This window comes from Nicotiana sylvestris, chromosome 3 (genome assembly GCF_000393655.2).
Source record: "Nicotiana sylvestris chromosome 3, ASM39365v2, whole genome shotgun sequence".
Taxonomy (NCBI): Eukaryota; Viridiplantae; Streptophyta; class Magnoliopsida; order Solanales; family Solanaceae; genus Nicotiana; species Nicotiana sylvestris.
The window spans coordinates 119190642-119212333 of NC_091059.1; the positions used below are offsets into that span (position 1 = coordinate 119190642).

General features: G+C 35.3%; 2 protein-coding genes across 2 annotated transcripts; both read right to left on the reverse strand.

Annotated features, from left to right (window-relative positions):
• Window positions 1-1647: 1647 nt before the first annotated feature.
• LOC138887929 (uncharacterized) lies at window positions 1648-5305 on the reverse strand. Its single transcript, XM_070169720.1, has 5 exons — window positions 5178-5305; window positions 5081-5129; window positions 3276-3745; window positions 2303-2780; window positions 1648-2172 (listed from the first exon to the last, which is right to left on the reverse strand). Exons 1-5 carry the CDS (start codon window positions 5303-5305, stop codon window positions 1648-1650), a joined length of 1650 nt encoding a protein of 549 aa, XP_070025821.1.
• Window positions 5306-19073: 13768 nt separating this feature from the next.
• Window positions 19074-19673, reverse strand: LOC104215170 (pectinesterase inhibitor 4-like). Its single transcript, XM_009764919.1, has one exon. It carries the CDS (start codon window positions 19671-19673, stop codon window positions 19074-19076), a length of 600 nt encoding a protein of 199 aa, XP_009763221.1.
• Window positions 19674-21692: the final 2019 nt, after the last annotated feature.

Consider the following 21692-nt stretch of genomic DNA (forward strand, 5'->3'; position numbering starts at 1 on the left):
AACTAAGTCTATCATACCATGCATGTGGAGCTTGCGTTAGTCCATATAGTGCCTTGGAGAGCTTATATACATGATAGGGAGACTTTGAATCTACAAACCCAGGCAGTTGTTTCACGTATACTTCTTCCTCAATAAATCCGTTCAAAAAGGCACTTTTAACGTCCATCTGAAACAACTGAATCCTTTAAACGATACATATGCCAGAAAAATTTTTATAGACTCTAAGCGAGCTACTGGAGCGAAAGATTCATCATAGTCGACTCCTTCCTATTGTGAATATCCCTGAGCAACTAATCTGGCTTTATTCCTTACGACCTTTCCATCTTCAGTAAATTTATTTCTGAAGACCCACTTTGTTTCGATTACAGAAATATTTTCAGGTTTGGGTATTAGTTTCCACACTTGATTTTTACCAAATTGATCTAACTCTTTCTGCATTGCTTGTAACCAACTTGAGTATTTTAGAGCTTTCTCTATCTTATTTGGTTCAACTTGAGATACCAATGCTAAATTTTCTTTCTTTTGGAGAGCTCCCTTGGATTTCATTCCTTCATTTGGATCCCATATGATGAATTTTTTAGGAAATTCAGGTTCGCTTCTCCATTCATTTGGATGCACTACAGTAGTAGTCAACTCAATCGGTTGATCTAGTACACTGTTATTGATTTCATTAGTGACTCTATCGTAGTAGTTTTATCAGTTGACTCTTACGATTTGCTTGTCTCCTGAGTTTCTTGAGCTTGATCTTCATCACCTGCAGTAATTCCTTTCTCGACCAAGGGGTTATTTTCATTGAATATAAAATGTACAGATTCTTCCACACATATTGTGCGTTTATTATAGACTCTAAAGGATCTGCTATTTAATGAGTAACCTAGAAAAATACCTTCATCACTTCTTGGATCGAATTTTCCAAGGTTGTCCTTACCGTTATTGTGAATAAAACACTTACTTTCGAAGGGATGAAAGTAGCTGATATTAGGACGTTTACCTTTCCATAGTTCATAAGGAGTCTTCTTCAAAATAGGCCTTATGAGACATCGGTTGAAAATGTGACATGTTGTACTTACACCTTCTGTCCAAAAGTGATTTGGCAGTGAATGATCTAGTAATATGGTTCTTGTCATGTCTTGAAGTGTTCTGTTTTTCCTCTCAGCAACCCCATTTTGCTGTAGTGATTGTAGTGCAGAGAAATTATGAGTGTATCCCTGATCATTACAGAAGTGCTCAAATGCTTTATTTTCAAATTCTCCTCCATGATCACTTTGAACTGTTGAAATTAGATATCCCTTTTCTCTCTCAACCTTTTTTGCAGAAAATCTCGAAATTTCTTAATGCTTCATCTTTATAAGATAAGAAAATTACCCAAGTAAAATGTGAATAATCATCAATAATAATAAAAGCATATCTTTTTCCTCCTATACTAGCAGTTCTAGTAGGTCCAAATAAGTCCATATGAAGCAATTGCAAAGGTTTGGAAGTAGACACAATATATTTATTTTTGAAAGAGTTTCTGGTTTGCTTTCCTATTTGACATGCATCACATATATGAGTTCTAGAGAAATTCAATTTGGGTAGACCAATAACTGACTCATGTTTGGACAATTTTTCTATCAAGTGCATGCTTGCATGACTAAGTTTCTTATGTCATAACCATGGATCATCAGACATAGATGTTAAGCAAATATGACCATCTATCTTTTCAAAATGATCAAGGAAATAAACATGTCCATACCTTTTTCCTGAGAGGACTGTTTTACCTGTCTCGTCTTCAATAGCAATGCCTATTTTCTTAAAATTTACCTCATATCCTAAGTCGCATAGTTGACTTATGCTCAGGAGATTGTAGTTGAGTCCATCGACAAGATAAACTTCAGTGATGTCACAGTTGTTATTGAAGGGAATTGTTCCAGTGCCAATTATCTTTTCCTTTGAGTCATCCCCAAACATAACACTTCCTCCATCAATTTTTGTAATTTCTTTTAACAGGTTTTTATCATCTATCATGTGATTGGAACACGCATTGTCTAAGTACCATTTTCCTTTGCGGCTTATTCTGTGGTATTCCTTCAAAATATAGTGATTACTTTCTTTTAGGTACCCAAGCTTGCTTAGGTCCTGGAGGGTTAGTATTACTAGATTCAGAATTATTTTTTGGTTTCCAAACTCATCCTGAAACATTTGCTTTACGAAAGTGAAAAAATAAATATTTATGTTCACTTTTGTTACAGTAGTGACACGTAACTCCTGACCCACTATTAGGTCTTTCATTAGTGTTAGTACTAGTGGACTTTGTTCTAACTAGTCCTTTTCCAGTTGACTTGTAAGTCATCTGGTTTGACCGGACAGAACTATGACTGGTGGATTTGCACATGCCATTGAGTTGCATTTGCAATTCCCCAAACTCTTCTTGAAGTACTTCTTTTTCGATTTCACATACTTCATGTTTGAGTTTCCAGTCTTTAATTTCTTTATTGAGTCTCTTAAGCTCATTCATCATCTTTTGATACTCTTTCAAAGTTAAATCAAGAATATCCTGCAATTCATTGCATCTTTCACAGTTATAAGATCTTACCTCACTTGTTTCACCTCGTGCCATGAAACAGTTCTCATTATCATCTTTGTATTCATCATCTGAAGTGTCCTCATCCGTCCAGCATCCTGAGGATTTGTTCATCTCATTTTCCAGAATCATCATAAAGCAAAGATTTGATATCTCTTCGTGTTCTGAACTATCTTCATCGCTCCAACTTCCAAAGGATTTGTTCTTGTTAAAATCTCTGGAAATTTTTCATTTTAGATCTGGGCATTCAGCTTGAATGTGTCCAAATCTTCCACACTTATAGCATTTTCCATCATTCTTGTCCTATTTGTTGTATTGCTTGGATCGCCTAGGTGGAATTCTTCCTCTTTTCGTATTTCTAACTCTTCTCATTAAGCCATTCATGTTTCTTGATAGCATAGCAATTTCTTCTTGTAGATCTTCAGGATCATCATCAATTTTATTTTCAGCTAGTTTAGTTGAGGCCTTGAATGCGACTATTTTCCTTTTTTCTTCTTAACTAGTCTTTTCGAGATTTGTCTTTTCAAAGGCTATGAATTCTCCTCGTAGTTCATCATAGGATAAGTTATTTAGATCCTGAGATTCAAGTGTGACTACTTTGGTCTGCCAAGTAGTTGGTAAGCTTCTGAGAATTTTTCTGACTTGATCACCACTCGTATATGGTTAGCCAAATGGTTTTAGATCGTTGATTATTTTGCTGAATCTGGCAAACATCTCTTCAATAGACTCTCCTTCTTTCATTGAAAAAAGTTTGTAATCATGGACCAACATGTTGATATGTGTTTCCTTTACTTTGTTGGTTCCTTCGTATGTAACCTCAAACTTGTCCCACATTTCTTTAGTTGTGTCGCAGCTAGATATTTTCTCATACTCTTCACCACTTATGGCATTACAAAGCAGGTTTCTTGCTATGTTGTTAACTTGTATCACTTCCATTTGCTCTTTTGTATATGAGTCTATATCTTCAGGATCGGCAAGTGGTGGAGTAGCAGCTGGCAGGGGATAGTTCCCCTTTTTAATGACTCTCCAAACTTTAACATCATATGTCTTGGCATAGATCTCCATGTGCACTTTCCAATGAGAGATATGTTGCCCATTGAAGTATGGTAGTCTAACTTGTGAAGTTTCTTCCTGAAAGAGAGCTCCTATGATAACTTGATTTGCCATGATCTTTCTCACAAGCTGTTAAGCAAAAGAAAATTGTGAGCCTTGCTCTGATACCAATTGAAAGTACAAGAGGGGGTGAATTGTATATTTTTAAACTTATTCTCTTTTAGTTGACTGGTTTTTCAATTAGTCAACTAGATGTAATAAACTAATAGTTGTAATAGCAGAATATAAGATGCTAAAAGTAAATGCAAGAATTAAAGACACCGGAATTTTATACTGGTTCGGATTCAATATGAATCCTAGTCTAGTCCCCTTGGGTTGCAAGGGAGTTCTCTTTAGTGAATGCTTTTCTTCGGGTACAATGGAAATGACGTGATAGCTCAGTTCCTATATCACTCGTCTCTTTTGATACAATGCATCGCCAGTATTGTTCTCTCTTTCTTCTCTAACTTGTTACACAGCAGGTCTTAGAGAGCTACAATGTTTGTTTGCAGTAGAACAAAGAGAGGGTTTTTGGTTCGATCAAAGTATGTTTAGCTAGGTGTGATTACATGTTTAAATACTTTGAGAGAAAGGCTTGAATTCTGAAGAGATTTACCAACCCATGAGATTTGATCCTTGGAAAGAGATTGATCCTTTCCAAGAATAAAGTTGTTCTTCAACGGCTCTGTTGAACTCAGAATCTTGATCTTCTATATTTAGATACTTGATGAATATGCACTGGGATCTTGATTTATCTGATTCCTTGAGTTAAGCTGATGATTGATTCCATCTGTATCTTCTATGCTTTCGTCTTCCTTTAGTCGCGCATATATTCCGTCAATCTCGTAACACAATCCATACGTTCCTTTATCAATGATTTCGCCAATCCAAGAGTTCAGGATCTTCGATGCTAATGAGCTGGACTTGATTGATGCCTTAAGTTTAGGCTTGCTTTATTCTTTCCATTGAAGTTGTTAATTGATCTTTGTGATCTTTGCTGATTGATTTCTTTCCTTAAGCTTCCTAATTGATTTCTTTAATCTTGTAGTAACTCCTTGATTTCCTGCACAGATATCTTATTTGCATCATTAAAATCAGATCTAATAGTTGAGACATTTTCTTCATTAAGTGTCGTATATAAAAGGGCCCTCTTTTATAATTTGTGTTTGATTCAAAAATCCATGAAGTTAATTATGCATTTCTAAATGCAACAAGTCAAAAGGGTAAGACAAAAACTCACGTATTAAAAAGCAAGACCTTGGGCTTATAAAAAGCAAGGCAAATTATTAAAAGAGTATAACAGAAACTCGAAAGAATTAAGTTATAACGAAAACTTTATAATATTAAGTTAAAACTAAGTAGAACTTAGTCTTAAACTAATTGTCATTTTAAAAGCCCCAAAAAGACCTAGGGACATGTTGTTACCAAAAATATAACCCCCAAAATGGGACCAGGGGTAATACCACCACACATTCTACCAAAAAGGAAAAAAAAGAGTCAAACTTCACAAATAAACTTTCACTGTGGAGCAGGTTCAGAAGAAGAGTTCAAGATGGCATCATCAGCAACAGAAGGCTCGATTTGGTCTGAAGGAGCTGGGACATCCACCGCACCAAGATCAACTTCAACATTTTCGGGGGTATCAGCCATGGGTGAAGAAAAGCTTTGGTTTTGTTGAGTTTTTTTATTGTTTCTTAATCTTGGCTAACTTAGCATCCAAGTTAAAACCTTCCTGGCTTACCTCCATAAGAGTATCATGGCGCGTGTTCAAAATAGTCCAACTTACTTCAACAACAGCCTTGTCCTCAAGAGCCTCGTAGTCTCTTTCCCAATGGTCAATTTCACTCTTGAGCTCCTCCCTCTCAGCCAAAGCTGTATCGTAAGAAGACTGTAAAGGGGCAAGTGAACTCTGCAAAAACTTGACCTTGTCAAAAGACACCCGAAGATCTTCTTGGGTCTGCGTGAGTGTTTGAACAAGCTCACCAGCATAAACCTCTTTCTCATTTAGAAAGCCTTAAGGCCTCTGATCTCTTCAGTAGCTTTGGAGAGTTGTTCAGCAAAAGAAGACTCGAGGAGGCTTTTATCCTTGCCCGTCTGGTTGGAAGAAGTTTTTTCAACTGCTACTTCCGATGCCATGACTCTCAGAGCTGCTCTAAGGTACATTTGTTTTCTTCTAAAACTTCCATCACAAGCTGAAGACTTTCATACTGCTCTTTCCAATTGTCAGCCTCAATTTGGTAATCATGTATCAATTGCTCTGTATGGAAAACCCTTTTCATCATCTCTGTACTGATGAGATTGATCTACATAAAAAAAGGTAAGAATCTCAGCAAAAGGAAAATGGAATAGAGCATGAAAAAAATTAATACCTTTAGTGATGATGGCACGATATCATTCATCTAAGTCAAAGAACTATGACTTTCTAGCTTGGACTTTTCAACTGGACCAATCAAAGGTTTCAACCATACGTCAGTTTGGCCTGACTTCTTCAGAAGATTACCATCAGCAGGAACTTCAATGGTAATTTGCTTCATCACACTACTTCCACTTGAAGAACCAACTTCAGTTCGAGAAATAGTAGTAGTGGGGACTGTAGAGGAAGTCATAATGGCTTGAGGCGGAGCAGAAACAGCAGCAGTAAGAACAGGCAAAGGGCGCTCCACTGGAACAGATACAGGCAAAGAGGCAAGAGGTGTTTCCTCAGATACTAAGTCAAAACCTTCATTATCAAACTCCACGCGAAAAAAGTTGTTCATCAGAGTCACGAGCTGCCATGGGAGTTTCTTCGTCAGAACTCACTAAAGTGGCTTCAACAGGCTCGGTCATAGGCTCAAAACGAGGAGGAGTAACTTCGTCATCCGAAATGACGTGTCTTCTAGTCGGGCGGCCTTCTAACCAAAGAACTTCCATCCCGTTCCTCTTCCTCCTCAGAGTCCTGGAGTTTGTCAGCTTTCCTTTTCGATGAAGAACTCAAGGTTATCTCCTGAGCTTTTTCCAAAGGAAGTTTAGAAACTGTGATTGACTCGGCACTTACACCACGAGTAGGAAACCCTGATAAAAATAAGGGTCAAATACATTCTAAAGTAAGAATGAACAAAAATAGAAAGAAAAGAATAAAGTTTTTACCATGAGTCTTAACCTTCCAACCAAACCTGTTTGAAAGGTATTTCCAAGATTTAACCTCCATCGGAGCAATGGTCAATAATTTCTCTACCCAACCACGAAATTGGGAATCTCTTCAACAGTTCCCATGGTTGCTAAAAAAAGAAAAGTGAAACAGTCACGGCAAGAACAAACCCTTTCTAAAAAAGGAAAAAAGAGAAGAAAGAAAGTTGTAAATAAAACTTACGTGCAAAATTCCACTTTTCAGAGAATGGTATATTTTCTTCACCTACTAACCCTACCGTACGAGCAGCGACAAATCTAGTGTACCAGTCACGGTCCTTGTCATCCTCAAGGCTGACTAAAACCCTCTTACTCCTCGCCACCAAAGTAAAGATCCTATGTCGGAACAACTTAGGGGAGTAGAGGTGGATCAAATGAAAAAAGGTGAAAGGAAATTGAGCCAAATTAGCCAAATACCTTAGACATGCAACAACCCTCCACACAATAGGCACTACTAGAAATCCGGAAAAAGCGACCAAAATTTGACGACCAAAATTGGTCTATCAAGAAAAGCGACCAAAGTTGGTCGCAAAATTGGAAAAACTAATTAAATAATTATTCTAAATACATTAGAGACCAAGGTTGGTCACTTTTTGGTCTATAATGTGGTCAAAATATTGACCGGACTGGGCAGACTTGCTTGGTCAAAGAAATACTGAAATTAGCGACCAATTTTGGTTGCTAAAGTGGGACCCAGTTATAAAATTTTAATAATTATATTATTATTTAAAAAAATTATAAAATATAAATAAATATAATTTAAAATTAGCGACCAAAGTTGGTCGCTTACGAAAGGGAAAGCAGATAGAGACCAACTTTGGTCGCTAATCTGGGACCCAATTATAAAATTTTAATAATTATATTATTATTTAAAAAAATTATAAAATATAAATAAATATAATTCAAAATTAGCGACAAAAGTTGGTCGCATACGAAAGGGGAAGCAGATAGAGACCAACTTTGGTCGCTAATCTGGAACCTAGTTCTAACGTTTAACAATTATGTTATTATTTTAAATATTATATAAAATATAAATAAATCTGATTTAACTAATTTTAATTTCTGGATAATTAGCGACCAAAGTTGATCTCTTTTTAGGTCAACATTGGTCAAAATTAAAAATCACTTTTGTATTTACTATCTAAATAATATAAATGTAATCCGTTAACACTTTTGTAATACAAGAGATGAATACACTAAAATATACTCTAACATGCTATATATGTAGTTAAAGTAGTACAACGAAGTGTGTTATATATATATATATATATATGTGTGTGTGTGTGTGTGTGTGTGTGTAAATTGATTCATCGACTTATAACCTACTCAGATGCATCGTTGAATATTAAAAATAAAACATCTCGACTTATATCAATTAATATGTTATAATTGATTCATCGACTTATAACCTAGTCATGAATGAATGTAATTCATTAACTCTGTTACAATACAAATAATGAATACAATAGCATATACTATAACATACTATTTATGTAGTTAAAGTAGCATGAAGTGTGTGTTATATATATACACACACTAACATATACTATAACAATTATATATATGTTATAGTATTACAGTAAAGTGTCTCTGTGTGTGTATGTATGTGTGTGTGTATATAAATATACACAATTCATAGAATAATATTATATTGGTTTATCAACTCATTAATTATTCGTACGTAGTAATGTATAAGATTGATCATCAATTACAATATAGTTTATACATGTGTATGAAAATTACTCATATACTTAAATATAACTTAAAAAATTCCTTTACATACATGCTATTATACTCTATTAAAAGTAATTACCTAGTTAATATAATTTTTTTTTAAAGATTAGGCTTATAGTTTTTAATTATTTATAATAATTTTAGTTAAACAAATAAATATTTATAGCTAATAAGATTTTTTTTATAGCTTATAATATTTAAAAACTAAAATAGAAAAAAAATTATTTAATTTTTTTTGTTTAGAAATAGCGACCAACGTTGGTCGCTATTTTGGTCAAACAGTCAAAAAATAGCGACTAACGTTGGTCGCCTTTTGTAAATCCAGACTCAAAAACTGGTTTCCCCCTCCCATTCTCTTATTTTCTAAAACAAAATTTCCCCAACTCTCTCTCAATACATTGCCCTCCCCTTCTCTATTTTCCTCACACAAATCAATCCCCCCACCCTGCACCACCACTGTGACCGTCGGAGCCACCGCCGGAGCCGCCGCTACCACCGATGCCACTGCCGCTGCCCCTTTCTCTCCTTCTCCCCCTAAAAAAACCCTAGGTTTGAATTATAACCTTGAATCTTTGTTACTTCTAGTTTTTGTTTCAATTATTTCAATATTATAGTTTAAGGATATGAATTAGTGTTTAAATTCTTTGAACATTGTATTTTATTGAGGATTAGGGTTTAGGTCTTGTTTTAGTTAGCTTTGTTAATTAATTTTATTAACTAATTAGGTTAATTAGTGTTGAATTTAGTTTAGTTAGATTTTAATTATACTTTGTATTGTCTTGATAGTTTAGTTAGAATCTAGGGTTTAGGATATGAATTGAACCTTTAGGATATGAATTGGACTTTTAGTTTATGAATTGAGTATTTTAGGATATGAATTGGACTTTTAGTTTATGAATTGAACTTATTGTTTATAAATTAAAATTTTAGGATATGAATTGAACATTTAGGAATATAATTGGACTTTTAGTTTACGTATTGGAATTTTAGTTTATGATTTGAACTCTTAATTTATGAATTGAACTTTTTGGATATGAATTGAACTTTTAGTTTATGAATTGAAATTTTAGGATATGAATTGAACTTTTAGGATATGAATTGGACTTTTAGGATATGAATTGAATTTTTAGGATATGAATTGGACTTTTAGTTTATGTATTGGAATTTTAGTTTATGATTTAAACTTTTAATTTATGAATAGAACTTTTTGGATATGAATTGGACTTTTAGTTTATGAATTGAATCTTTTGGATATGAATTGAACTTTTAGTTTATGAATTGAACTTTTAGTTTATAAATTGAACTTTTAGTTTGTAAATTGAAAATTTAGGATATGAATTAAAATTTTAGGATATGAAATTAATTAACTAAAAAAAGATTAGGATATGAATTAACTAAATTAATTTGTTCTTGTTTTATTTGTATAGATGGAAAATCGTACTTGGATGTACAATAGGAATTATCTTAATCGGCAGGGATTGCGGGAGGATTTTGTAGAAGGGGTGGATGACTTTATTAGACATGCAATGTCACTTCAACCATACCTAAGTGAAGGAGTAATTAGGTGCGACTGTATGAAGTTTGAAAAACCGGTGGAACTTAAGCATCATCTTTATAGGAAGGGGCTTATAGTAAATTACTTTGTGTGGACTAATCATGGAGAGATCGATGGTAGCCATGGGATATTTCATAACATGGTTGTGGGTGAAAGTAGTAGGTCGGTGGAGAATACAAATCGTGATTCTAGAATTCATGATATGGTTGCGGATGCTTTTGGGATGCACTTAGGGGGTGAACCCAATAAAAATGTTGAACAAACTCCTAATGATGACACAAAATACTTTTATGTACAGTTAGAGGAAGCTAGTCGTCCACTACGTAATGGAAGTCCGCACTCTGAGTTGTCTGTTGCAGTTAGATTACTAAGTATCAAATCTTATTGGAATATTTCTCAAGCAGTCATGGACTCTTTAATTGACCTTATGAGTGAACTAGTTGACCCTAATATCAAATTACCTGGTGATTTCTATACGGCAAAGGGATTAGTTTCTAAGTTAGGACTTTCATCAATGAGAATTGATTGTTGTGAAGATGGTTGCATGTTATATTATAAAGATGATGCAAATTTAAGCAGTTGTAAATTTTGCGAAAAGTCTCGTTTCAAGAGGATTTCCAGCGGGAATATGGTCGCTATTAAGGCGATGCATTATTTACCTCTTATACCTACGTTAAAGAGGTTATATGCGTCGACGAGTTCTGCTCCTCATATGAGATGGCGCTTTGAAAATAGAAGATCACCTGGTGTTATGTGTCATCCTTCAGATGGAGAAGCTTGGAAGCACTTAGATAGGACATATCCAGATTTTTCTAGTGAACCAAGGAACATTCGGTTAGGTCTGTGTGCGGATGGCTTCACGCCTTTTTCTGTATCTGCGACACCATATTCATGTTAGCATGTCTTTCTTAAACCTTATAATCTACCACCCGAGTTATGCATGACTAATCCATATATATTCTTAAATTATATTATCCCCGTTCCGCGTAATCCGAAAAGTTTTATAGATGTATATTTGCAACCTTTGATTGATAAGCTGAAACAATTGTGGTACGATGGTGTTGAAACATATGACATATCAACCAAGCAGAATTTCAATTTGTGTGCTAATTTAAAGTGGACTATTAACGATTTTCCTGCGTATGGAAAGTTGTCTGGGTGGATGACTACTGGGAAGACAGCTTGTCCTTACTGCATGAAAAATAGTAAAGCGTTCACTTTGAAACATGGCCGAAAGCAATCATGGTTTGATTGTTATCATCAATTCTTACCTCCTGATCATGAGTTTAGAAGGATGAAAAATGCATTCAAAAAGAATAAAATGGAATATGATTCTCCACCTCCGATACTTTCAGGTGAGGAAATTTGGGAGAGGGTCCAGAACTTCAGTAAAGTTAATAAAGCTCCACCTTATAGATTCCCCGGATACGGTGTTACTCATAATTGGACGAAACAGAGTATATTTTCGGAGTTGCCTTATTGGAAGGATAATCTTCTCTGTCACAACCTTGTTGTCATGCATATTGAGAAGAATTATTTTGACAATTTGTTCAACACAGTGATGGATGTTAAAGGTAAGACAAAGGATAACCCAAAGGCTAGAATGGACTTACAAGCAAGTTACACATTCACTTTGGAGGAAAGATGGCAAATTTGTGATTGGGTAACAAAATTAAAGATGCCTGAGGGTTATGCGTCAAATCTTGGGAAAAAAGTTGATATGGAGGTAGGGAAGTTGAGCCATTTGAAAAGTCATGACTGTCATATTTTCATAGAGACCTTAGTGCCTATTACATTTTGTGATTTGCCTGAAAAATCTGGAAACTCATCATAGAGATTAGTTTGTTTTTCAAAGACTTGTGTTCTTCCACATTAAGGGGAAAAACCTACTCCAGAAGGATCAGAAACTACTAAGATGGAAAAGATATTTTCATGTGGGTTTTTTTATGTGATGGAACACCTTCCAATCCACCTTGTACACGAGGCACGACTTGGAGGGCTTGTTCAATGTAGATGGATGTATCCCTTTGAGATGTAATATTATAAGTTTGATGTAATTTTCTGTTTTATTTGAATGTTCTTGGCTAACCTGAAATTATGTAGGACAATTGGCAAATGCAAACAATTTGTTAAACAGAGGAATATAATTGAAGGATCTATATGCGAAGCTTATCTTGCAAAGGAAACCGCTCATTTTTGTTCTTATTATTTTGAGAGTAATGTACCATGTGCTAGGAATAGGCCCAATAGGCACACGGTCGAATGTGTGAATGATCCATTATATCCGCCTATGTCCATATTCAATCAACCAGTCTGATGTTCTAAGGATGTTAGAAAGAGAAGTTTGAGTGATATGGAGTACAAGTCAGCTACACTTCATGTGTTGCTAAATTGTCCCGAAGTTGTACCATTTCTCAAGTAAGTATTGATTTAGTAGTTATCAAAATATAAAATTTACTGTGATTACATCTCAATGCAACTACTAAAAATATTTGATGAGTCACAGTCACTTCGTGGGTCAATTTGGCCATGATGCTATACATACGAGATTTGATACGTGGTTCAAACAATTTGTAAGTTTATCCTTAAAATATTCTAACACTATGTAGGTAAACAATGTTTGGAAGTTATGCTAACTTATGAATTTTTTTAACAATATGTAGGTAAATGATCCAAATAATGGTGTAAATCAATTTTGGAAAAATATATCTTGGGGACCTGGGCTTGAGGTCACAATAATGTCTAAGTACGTTGTGAATGGTTATAAGTTTCATACAGAGGGTTGCTCTAAAAATAAAAATAACAACAACTGTGGGATGTGGGTTCAAGGTGGTGATGGCAACCAAGTTGGAGATATTGATTATTATGGTGTGTTCAAAGATATAGAACTAGAATATACAGGTTGGCCATTTAAGAAATTGATACTCTTTAGATGCAAGTGGTTTGACCTAAATCCAACAAGAGGTACAAGAGTACACGATCAATACAATATAATTAAGGTTATCATACGAGGGAGTATGATCGCTATGATCCTTTCATAATTGCACATAATGTTAGGCAAGTATATTATGCTCCTTATCCATTGCGGCGGAATAAGTCCGATTGGTGGGTTATAATAAAAATTAAGCATGTAGGTAGGGTGGAAGTTGAAAATGTGTTAGATGTTGCATATCAAAACGATATCTCCAGTGTTCACCAAATAGTGGATGAACTTTTAGAAAATGATTTGGAACATCCTGAACACATATTGGAAGAAGTTGATATAAATGAAGTAAGAATTATAGAAAACGAGGAAGAAGAATCAATTGATGAAGCTCAAACTAGTGGGGAAGAATAATTCTCGGACGAGGAACAATACGTCGATGAGCTTTAAAAAGTTGGTTTATTTAATAACTCTCGTTTATAGCTAGTTTATTTATATGTTTCAATTTAAATATGTATTATATTATGCAGATGGCAGGCAAGGGTTGAGGTAACAATGACCCTACTGGTTCTCGGGGTCGAGAAAAGGCTAGGAAACCAAAGAGGAGGGTAGAAGATAATACTCAATCTTTTCCACCCTCTTCAGAGATGCCTATGCCTATGCCTAGCCCTATACCTTCATGCAGACACCAGGTCTTTTGTCACAGGTCTATAGGACTATACGTCCGACATACAGTCCACCTGCCTCACGACTACGTGGATCGCAGCCATCTACATCGCATGGATCGAATCGATCCATGTCATATCCACATGGATCACAGCCATCAGTGTCACAGCCACTCAAGTCACAGCAATTAGTATCACAGCCACTTGCGGTCCATCCAGCTATGTCGCAGTCACAAGGATCGCAGTCATCTTCATCAAGGATTCCATCTATTTCAGGCCTTCGCTTGCGAGATACTAGCTCTAACCCCCTACACCTTCCACACATGCCTCTGATATACATGCTTCGGACGATGATGCTAATGATGATGAGGAGGTGCATTATGATCAATATGGCAGGATCATAGTCTCTGAGGGTGATGGGTAAGAGTTATTTGTTATTTTTACGATTATTGTTTTGTACAGTTTTGTACTAAGATATTAATGTATTTTTTTTATTAAATTTTAGGTTCATCCCAAGTAATATTACTACGAGGATAATCACCAAAGCCACCAGAAAGCTTTATGATGGCCCTTATGCGACTTGGAGTGAATTCCCATTCTCGCTGAAGGAGAAAATTCAATCAATTTAAGGTATAAATGTTCTTTTAAGCAGTATAATTATTTATATTTATGATATTTCCATATAATATTTAACTTTTGAAATATAGAGCAAGTGTGTATGGGAACACTTCTATAGCGCGAAAGTGGCTGCAAATTTTCATCTCAAAGCTCGCAAGCGTTTGTCGCACAGTTTCTCCAAAACTATAAAGTTGAACCAAAAGCCTGACTGGTTGCTTCAGAATTTATGGGAGGATTTGCAAAGACAATGGCTTACCGCAAAGTTCTTAGAGAAGAGCGAAAAAGGAAAGAAAGCTCGTGCATCTGAGAAGGGAGGATCCTTGCACACTGGAGGTGCGATCAGCCTAGGGACAATAAAAAGAAGATTGGTACATAATTGCTTAATTTATTTTAATTTTCAAAGTATATCTATTCTGTTTATTAACTAAAATTCATGTGTTTTTAGGAAAAGAAGTTGGGGTGTCTGATGAACCAAGATGAGCTACTCAAGAAGGCTCATATTGTAAAGAAGAAGAAAGAGATGGATCAAGAAAGGTGGGTCGAGGGCCGAGCCTCGACTGTACATGTAAGTTTTCACTTTTCATTAAGTATTTTGATTTATTTTTATATAAATTTTGAAATACTAATTCAATGTAATTTTTCTTATAAGGTCGCTTCACAGCTGAAGTGGAGGAATTCATACGCAGTCAGCCACCTAATAAGTTGGGCGAGCCAATCCAACCTTTGGACGAGGATGCTGAAAGAATGTGGACGGAGGTTGCTGGCGTTCCAAAATGGGGGAAGGTATACGAGCTTCCTACTAAGAAATTCCATCGCTATAATTGTGAAATGCAAGGAATAGGGACTTCCTCGCAAGGTGAGAAAGTTGATGGGGAGAGCCTCTCCGCTATGCAGGAGACTGTGACAAAGCGCACATCCGAGCTAGAAGCGGCCAAGGAAAGAGAAAAGCTTAGAGATGCTCAGTACATTGGCATGCAAGCTCAGTGCCAGGGCATGCAAGAGCAGCTCAAATCTCTCCTAGCTTCTGGAGGTTTTCCGATTACCCGATCTCGTGAGTCATTGCTAGAGGCTCGACTTCCCCATGCTCATTCTTCCCGTCTTCCTCGTGCCCGTTCCTCCCGTCCTCCCCGTGACCGTTCTTCCCGTCCTCGACAAGTAGACCCTTTTGTATACCGTCTTTGTGCTGAAAGTTCATCAGACGGTGATGATAATGATGTACAAAACACTCCTTGACTTTTATATACTTTGAACTAGACAAATAGAACCGGTTTTCGAATGGGCTTGTAATAAGCGTTAACTTAGTTTTGTTAGTTTAATGTATTAGTTCTATTGAACTTTGTACTTTGTTGGTTTTAATGTTGTTGTTAATGTTGTTGTTGTTGTTGTTGTTGTTGTTGTGTTGTTGTTGTGTTGTTGTTGGTATTGTTGTTGTTGTTGCTTGTAATAGGGAATTTGGTATGCTGGCAGGTGGTATAGCTGCCAAAACAGGCAGTTTCTGCCAAATTATACCCAAAAAAGCGACCAACTTTGGTCGCTTGTTGGTCGCTTTTCTATTTAAAAAAATATTTTCTAGGCAATAGCGACCAAGGTAGGTCACTAATTAACCCAGATTTCCTAAAAAGCGACCAACTTTGGTCGTTATTTTATTAAACAAATCCTGCAAAATAGTGACCAATTTTAGTCGCTTCTGTTTAAAAAATAATTAAATTCTTGAAATTAGCCACCAATTTTGGTCGCTTATGTTTAAAAAATATTAAAAAAATTAAAAAAAAAAAGCGATCAACTTTGGTCGCTATTTTTCAGATTTTAAAATATCATATTTATTTTACAGACCAAAGTTGGTCGCTATATTTTGATTAATAATAAATAAAAAAATATAATTTAAATATAGAGACCAACTTTGATCGCTAAATTTATATTATAGAATATTAAAGCGACCAAAGTTGGTCGGTATATTGTTTATCCGGAATATTTGGTCCTTTTACTTTAGAGACCAAAGTTGATCGCTAATTAGTGACCAACTTTGGTCTCTAAGGTAAAGGGACCGCAAAATAGCGACCAAGCCAGTTTGGACGCTTTTTGGTTGCTTTGTGACCTATAAGCGACCAACTTTGGTCGCTTTTTGTGGTCACTTTTTCCGGATTTCTAGTAGTGAGGGCCAATTTGTCCTAAACATATATTGAAGAAACGACAGAGTTCAATAATAAATGGATCAATAAGGGGTATAAAGCCCAAAGTAAAAAGGTACGTACATACAAAGGAAAACCAGCTTTGAAAGAAGTAATCCTTTGATTTGCATTAGGAATTAGAATTGGGAAATCGAAACTCCAGTAGCAATCTCAACGAACAACAGAAATCAAGCCTTCAGTAATATGTGAAGGGAAAACATCGGCACGATCATGAGAGGACATAGAGGAAACCTGGTTCCTAATTGATTCTCTATCAGTATAAAAAGAAAGTTCATAAGGGATAATCTTGTCTACTGTGGGTTCATGGATTGGCTCATTGGAATCCCTACTTCTAGTAGAAGACCTATGTGTGAGGGAAGCCCTAGTTCTAGAAGCTGAAGGAGGAGTGGAACTAGGTAGAGAGGAAGAAGAACCTCTAATAGCAACCAACCCTAGACTGCATAATCTTCCCCCTTTTCTGCTTCTAGTAAGAGCAAGGGGAAGTTCATCAATAATAGGAACTTTTTGGGGATTAGGGTTCGAAGAAGACATAGCTGTACGAGGAAGAAGAGAAGATTGAAGATTCAAAGATGTAAAACTTTTATGAGAAAGAAAAGACAAAGGTAATATTTATACTCAAAAGAACCGTCAAACAAAAAAGGTAATGATGGGAACGTCATAATGAAAACTGTCACTTCGTGATTGATGTAAGCCGTAAAAAATCCTTAAAAGGCATTAAAGGGTTGCAGAACCAATCAAAAGTCACCACGTGTCACATGCATTAAATGGAAGTGACATGCGAAACGTCAGTTCTGGAGAAGTTATGATGATAAATATGATGGCGGCAAAAATTCCCGCTTTAATGAGATCCACTTCACAAATATTAAATTGATGAATAAATGACAAGTGAGGGGACTATCTGTATTGGGAAAAATCAAGTTAACATTTGGAATTAATTATGTGCTGACATGTCAAAACACGTGGATCAATGAAAGAATGACAACTGGCAAAGAATATTCAAAAAGACACGAGCCTTAATAGGCAGGGGCGAATCTACCTTATAGGATCGGGGTGGTACGTCACCCGTGCGGTAGAAATTCTAAATAAATCTGTTGATTTCTATGTAAAATGAGTTATATATAAAAAGTGGCACCCTGATTACAGAAACTTCGTGTGGGTGCCATGGTTAGGCGTTGGTGCTGAAGTCTCTCATTCACCGTATGTGTTTGGGTACAATTCCCAGTAGCAGCACTTTTTTAAGCACTTCTATGTTTCTTTTATTTTAAAATCTTTTTCGTGCTTATTAACCCTAAATTTCCTTCATTCTCTACTGGGCCTGGGGTCCTCGTCTCTTCTTTCTTTTCTTTTCCTCCTCTTTCATTTTACCCTTTTTCTCTTCCCGTTATTTGCTAGTAAATCCTCCATCTTCTTTCTTTCTTTTTTTTAAATTTCTTTACATTAGCCTATATTTTGTTTCCTACAATTATATTATTTCATAAGCAATTTCTTTCTATGCATAATTTTAAAATTCTAAGTAATATATAGTTTCTCTTTTTGGTGATACAATATTAGTAATTTATATATTGGAGTATAATTTGAACAGTGTCATTTGTTGATTTTTGAAAAAAAAAACATGATTAAAAGAAGTTTTAAGTTGATTCTCATAGATTGATATTTTTAAAATTTTGGCTTTGAAAATAATTGTGATATAACTCAATAATTAAATTAAAAAAATTAAACCAAGAATAATAATCAATTAATAAAATCAAACAAAAATTATATACTAGTAATTAAGCTACTCTTTAAGAAAACTTTCCACATGGAGGCGTAATTTCATAAAATAATTTTTTTTTTTGGTAATTTTATCCTAGAAAATAGTAAACCAAACGTAAAAATTGAACTAAAATCGAACTTCTTTGCTTTTTTAAATAAAAGACCTAATTGGAATAACCAAAAAATAACTGAATCATCTATTCTTCCTATTTTGTCTTTCTGGCTAGTGGTAGGTGTGTGTGTGTCTATATATATATATATATATATATATATATATATATATATGGCACCCGTAACTTCCAAATCCTAGATCCGCCTCTGTTAATAGATACGGGCAAAGATTCAAGAAACAGGAAGGAACGGTTACTCGGACCTCTTGGTAATTTGAAGAGACATTGGAGGAATGAACCTAGATAGCAAAAAGTACAGGTACGTATTATCCGTAATTAATGAGCATCAATGATAGAAAACGTTATAAAATCTTCACGAAATAGTTACGATTGTCAATTATAACGTTACATTAGTGCCATTAATTGCTCATAATGGCTCTGTTATGGGAGGAAATTAAAGAAACGTATTACTTAGAAATAGCTATAAAAGGAGAGAAATAACATTTGTAAAGGGACACAGAATATTATTGGAATGCACTGATTTACTTTGTTTTGCTTACTTTGTTACCTTTCAATTCAATTCTTCCATTTAATTACTTAGTCATTTTCTTATTTGTTTATCAGTTACTCGAGTTCTTCTAAAATTAAGCTTTGACCGAAATTCTTATTTTCTGGTCAAACAGTATCCAAACCACAAAGGGACAGTACTATACATAAAGATGATTAATGAGTGACAACGCATTGCTGGACAGTTTAATAATAACTGTCATGCTTCTATTTATGATGTCCTTCACATCTGGATTTACCTTCCGTCCGGAGAAACCATCAGTGCATGAATCTGCGTCTGTTATTACAGCACTTGCATATGTCTTGGCGTTAGCCAACTGAAATTCCTTATCTTTATCACCCAAATGTCCCATTGCTTCAACAGCCAGCTTGAGTTCGTACACTGCGTCCTTGACATCTTCCATACAGTCTTTAATAGCGGCGGCTTCATATCGGGTTATTCCCTTCTGTTCTTTCTGTCTCGAGACAATAACAGAGGCGTCGCGTGCGCCTTTTATGGCTACATTAAGGGCTTTTATGCACAGCAGTGTGGAGTTGCTTTTCACTGAAGAGGCATAGGGTGTTAGTGTTTTCTGGCAAAGTGAAGGATATGTGGTGATGTTGCATTTGGTCTTGACGAAGTTTGTGTAGGCTGTGTTAGAGTCTTTGGCTGCTGTAACTGCTGGCTGTGTTAGAGAGATGAATAGGACAATTGTCAATAGGGGCAACATCAAGCTTTTGCAAGTAGAGTACGCCTCCATTTCTCCTGCTATAGTTTTGACTAACTACTGTATATATCTAGGAGGTTGGGAAATGATGTTTAGTTGAATATGTTGGGAACAGAGAGAAGATCATGTGAATGTATTTATAGAGATCTAATTGGCTGCCTGCAGGTAGGATTTCTCTTAGTTGTTCAAATCTGATCATATTATGAAATACTAACAATAAAATGACTGTAATTAAGCTGCACAGAAATGAGTTGTGAATGTGCGGATCAACTTATCTCTCGCCGTCACGAACGGCACCAGCCACATGGAAACTCAAAGATTGAAAGTTTGTAAGCAAAGTCAAATGATTTGCAAGGTCAACTTATCAAGGGGTGAGGAGGCGGATCTATGCCTTTCAATATAAGTATATGTAACACATTTAACACCTAGATCCAACTATGGTAACACCACCGGGTGTTTACAGAAAATCAATCAATTTAATCTTGTTAGCAGCTAAAAATTAAAGTGAGATATGCACTATGGTTAAGTGATAAATAAGCGTGTGAAAGGCATCTGTGTTGCATTAATTGGTTTGGTGTAACACCCCGTGTGAGAAATTATATAGCTAGGTCCAAATAAATCATTTCAGTTTAGGGTCTGAAATAGTGGTGGCAAAATGGTTAAAAGAAAAACGTTATCCACCCATATTACCTATTAAAAAATGGGTTGGATAATGAACTTTTTAAAAACAGTCAAATATGGATAAGAACCATATTATCCACTTAGAAAATGAATAACTAATGAGTTTAACTTTTACATTTGTAAAGTCTCAAATTGGGTGTCCTCGAGTTTGAGAAACTAGAAATTCTCCCAACAGTGATCATATTCATGGATAATATGGATATCCATATTATCTGCGGTTGACTCATTTTTTATCCGTATTAAATTTGGATCGGGTCGGATAATTTAGAGAAATTTTCATAAAACACTATCTTTTAGTGGTAATTAGCTATCTATAGATACCATTTGCTATATTACAGATTGTAGATACGTTTTCTGTTGTTATAAGATGTATTAGATGTATTTAAGCTATTGTATTCATGAATACAATAGCAAAAATAGGCGTGAATCAGGGAAGTCCAGCTAATCAGTTGTTGGATTCGAGTGTATTCGACTGTATTCACGACGTGAAACAGGGGATTACACTATTTTTAAATGGAAAGTGAATCAATTAACATAATAGACTCCTAATATAACTCAACAAACTCAATTATAACACATAGTTTTTGTATTTTCAGTTATAAAAAAGATTCTCAACCGAAAAATACCCCAAAAACATAGCAATCTTCAAAGAAATTATATAATATATTTGAATATATAAATTATATTAATTAAAAAATATATGAATACATTCATGGAATATAACGAGACAGTGAATACAATGAAATACATGGAATACAACGAGATACATTGAAATACAATGAAAAAAAGACAATGAATACAATGAAATACATGGAAATACAACGACATACATTGAAATATATTAACAGAAAATTCAAGTTGTTCAGCCCCAAACTCCGTCGTCTTTGTTCAAGAACAAACCCTACTTTCCGGTGAATCCGCCGTCGAGCAATGGTGGCAGAATAAAGACTCTGTTAAAGCTTGAATCTTGTATTGAAGATGACGGAAGTTGAGAACCTCGAGTTTATCCAATATTAGGACTCTTCTTTCTCCAGAAGATGAACCTCGAGAAGATGACGCCGTCGAGCAATAGTGGCAGAATAAGGACTCTTCTTTCTCCAATATTAACATGCTTATAGCTTTACTAATTTAAGACTTGCAGCAGTTAATTAAAATGACGACTAATTCTGAAGAAACCAAATTGAGCATGAAGCTTTTGATTGACACCAAGGCTCCTAGTGCTATATGTCCAAATTGTCGAAACCATATGGCAACATATTTGACGTGGTAACTTATATGCATGCTCCGATGGAATTGGAGAAATTGGGATTGGAGAGAACGTAGGTGATGTGGGTGAGAGGAATTTTGTGATTGAGCATCATGTTTTCAGGG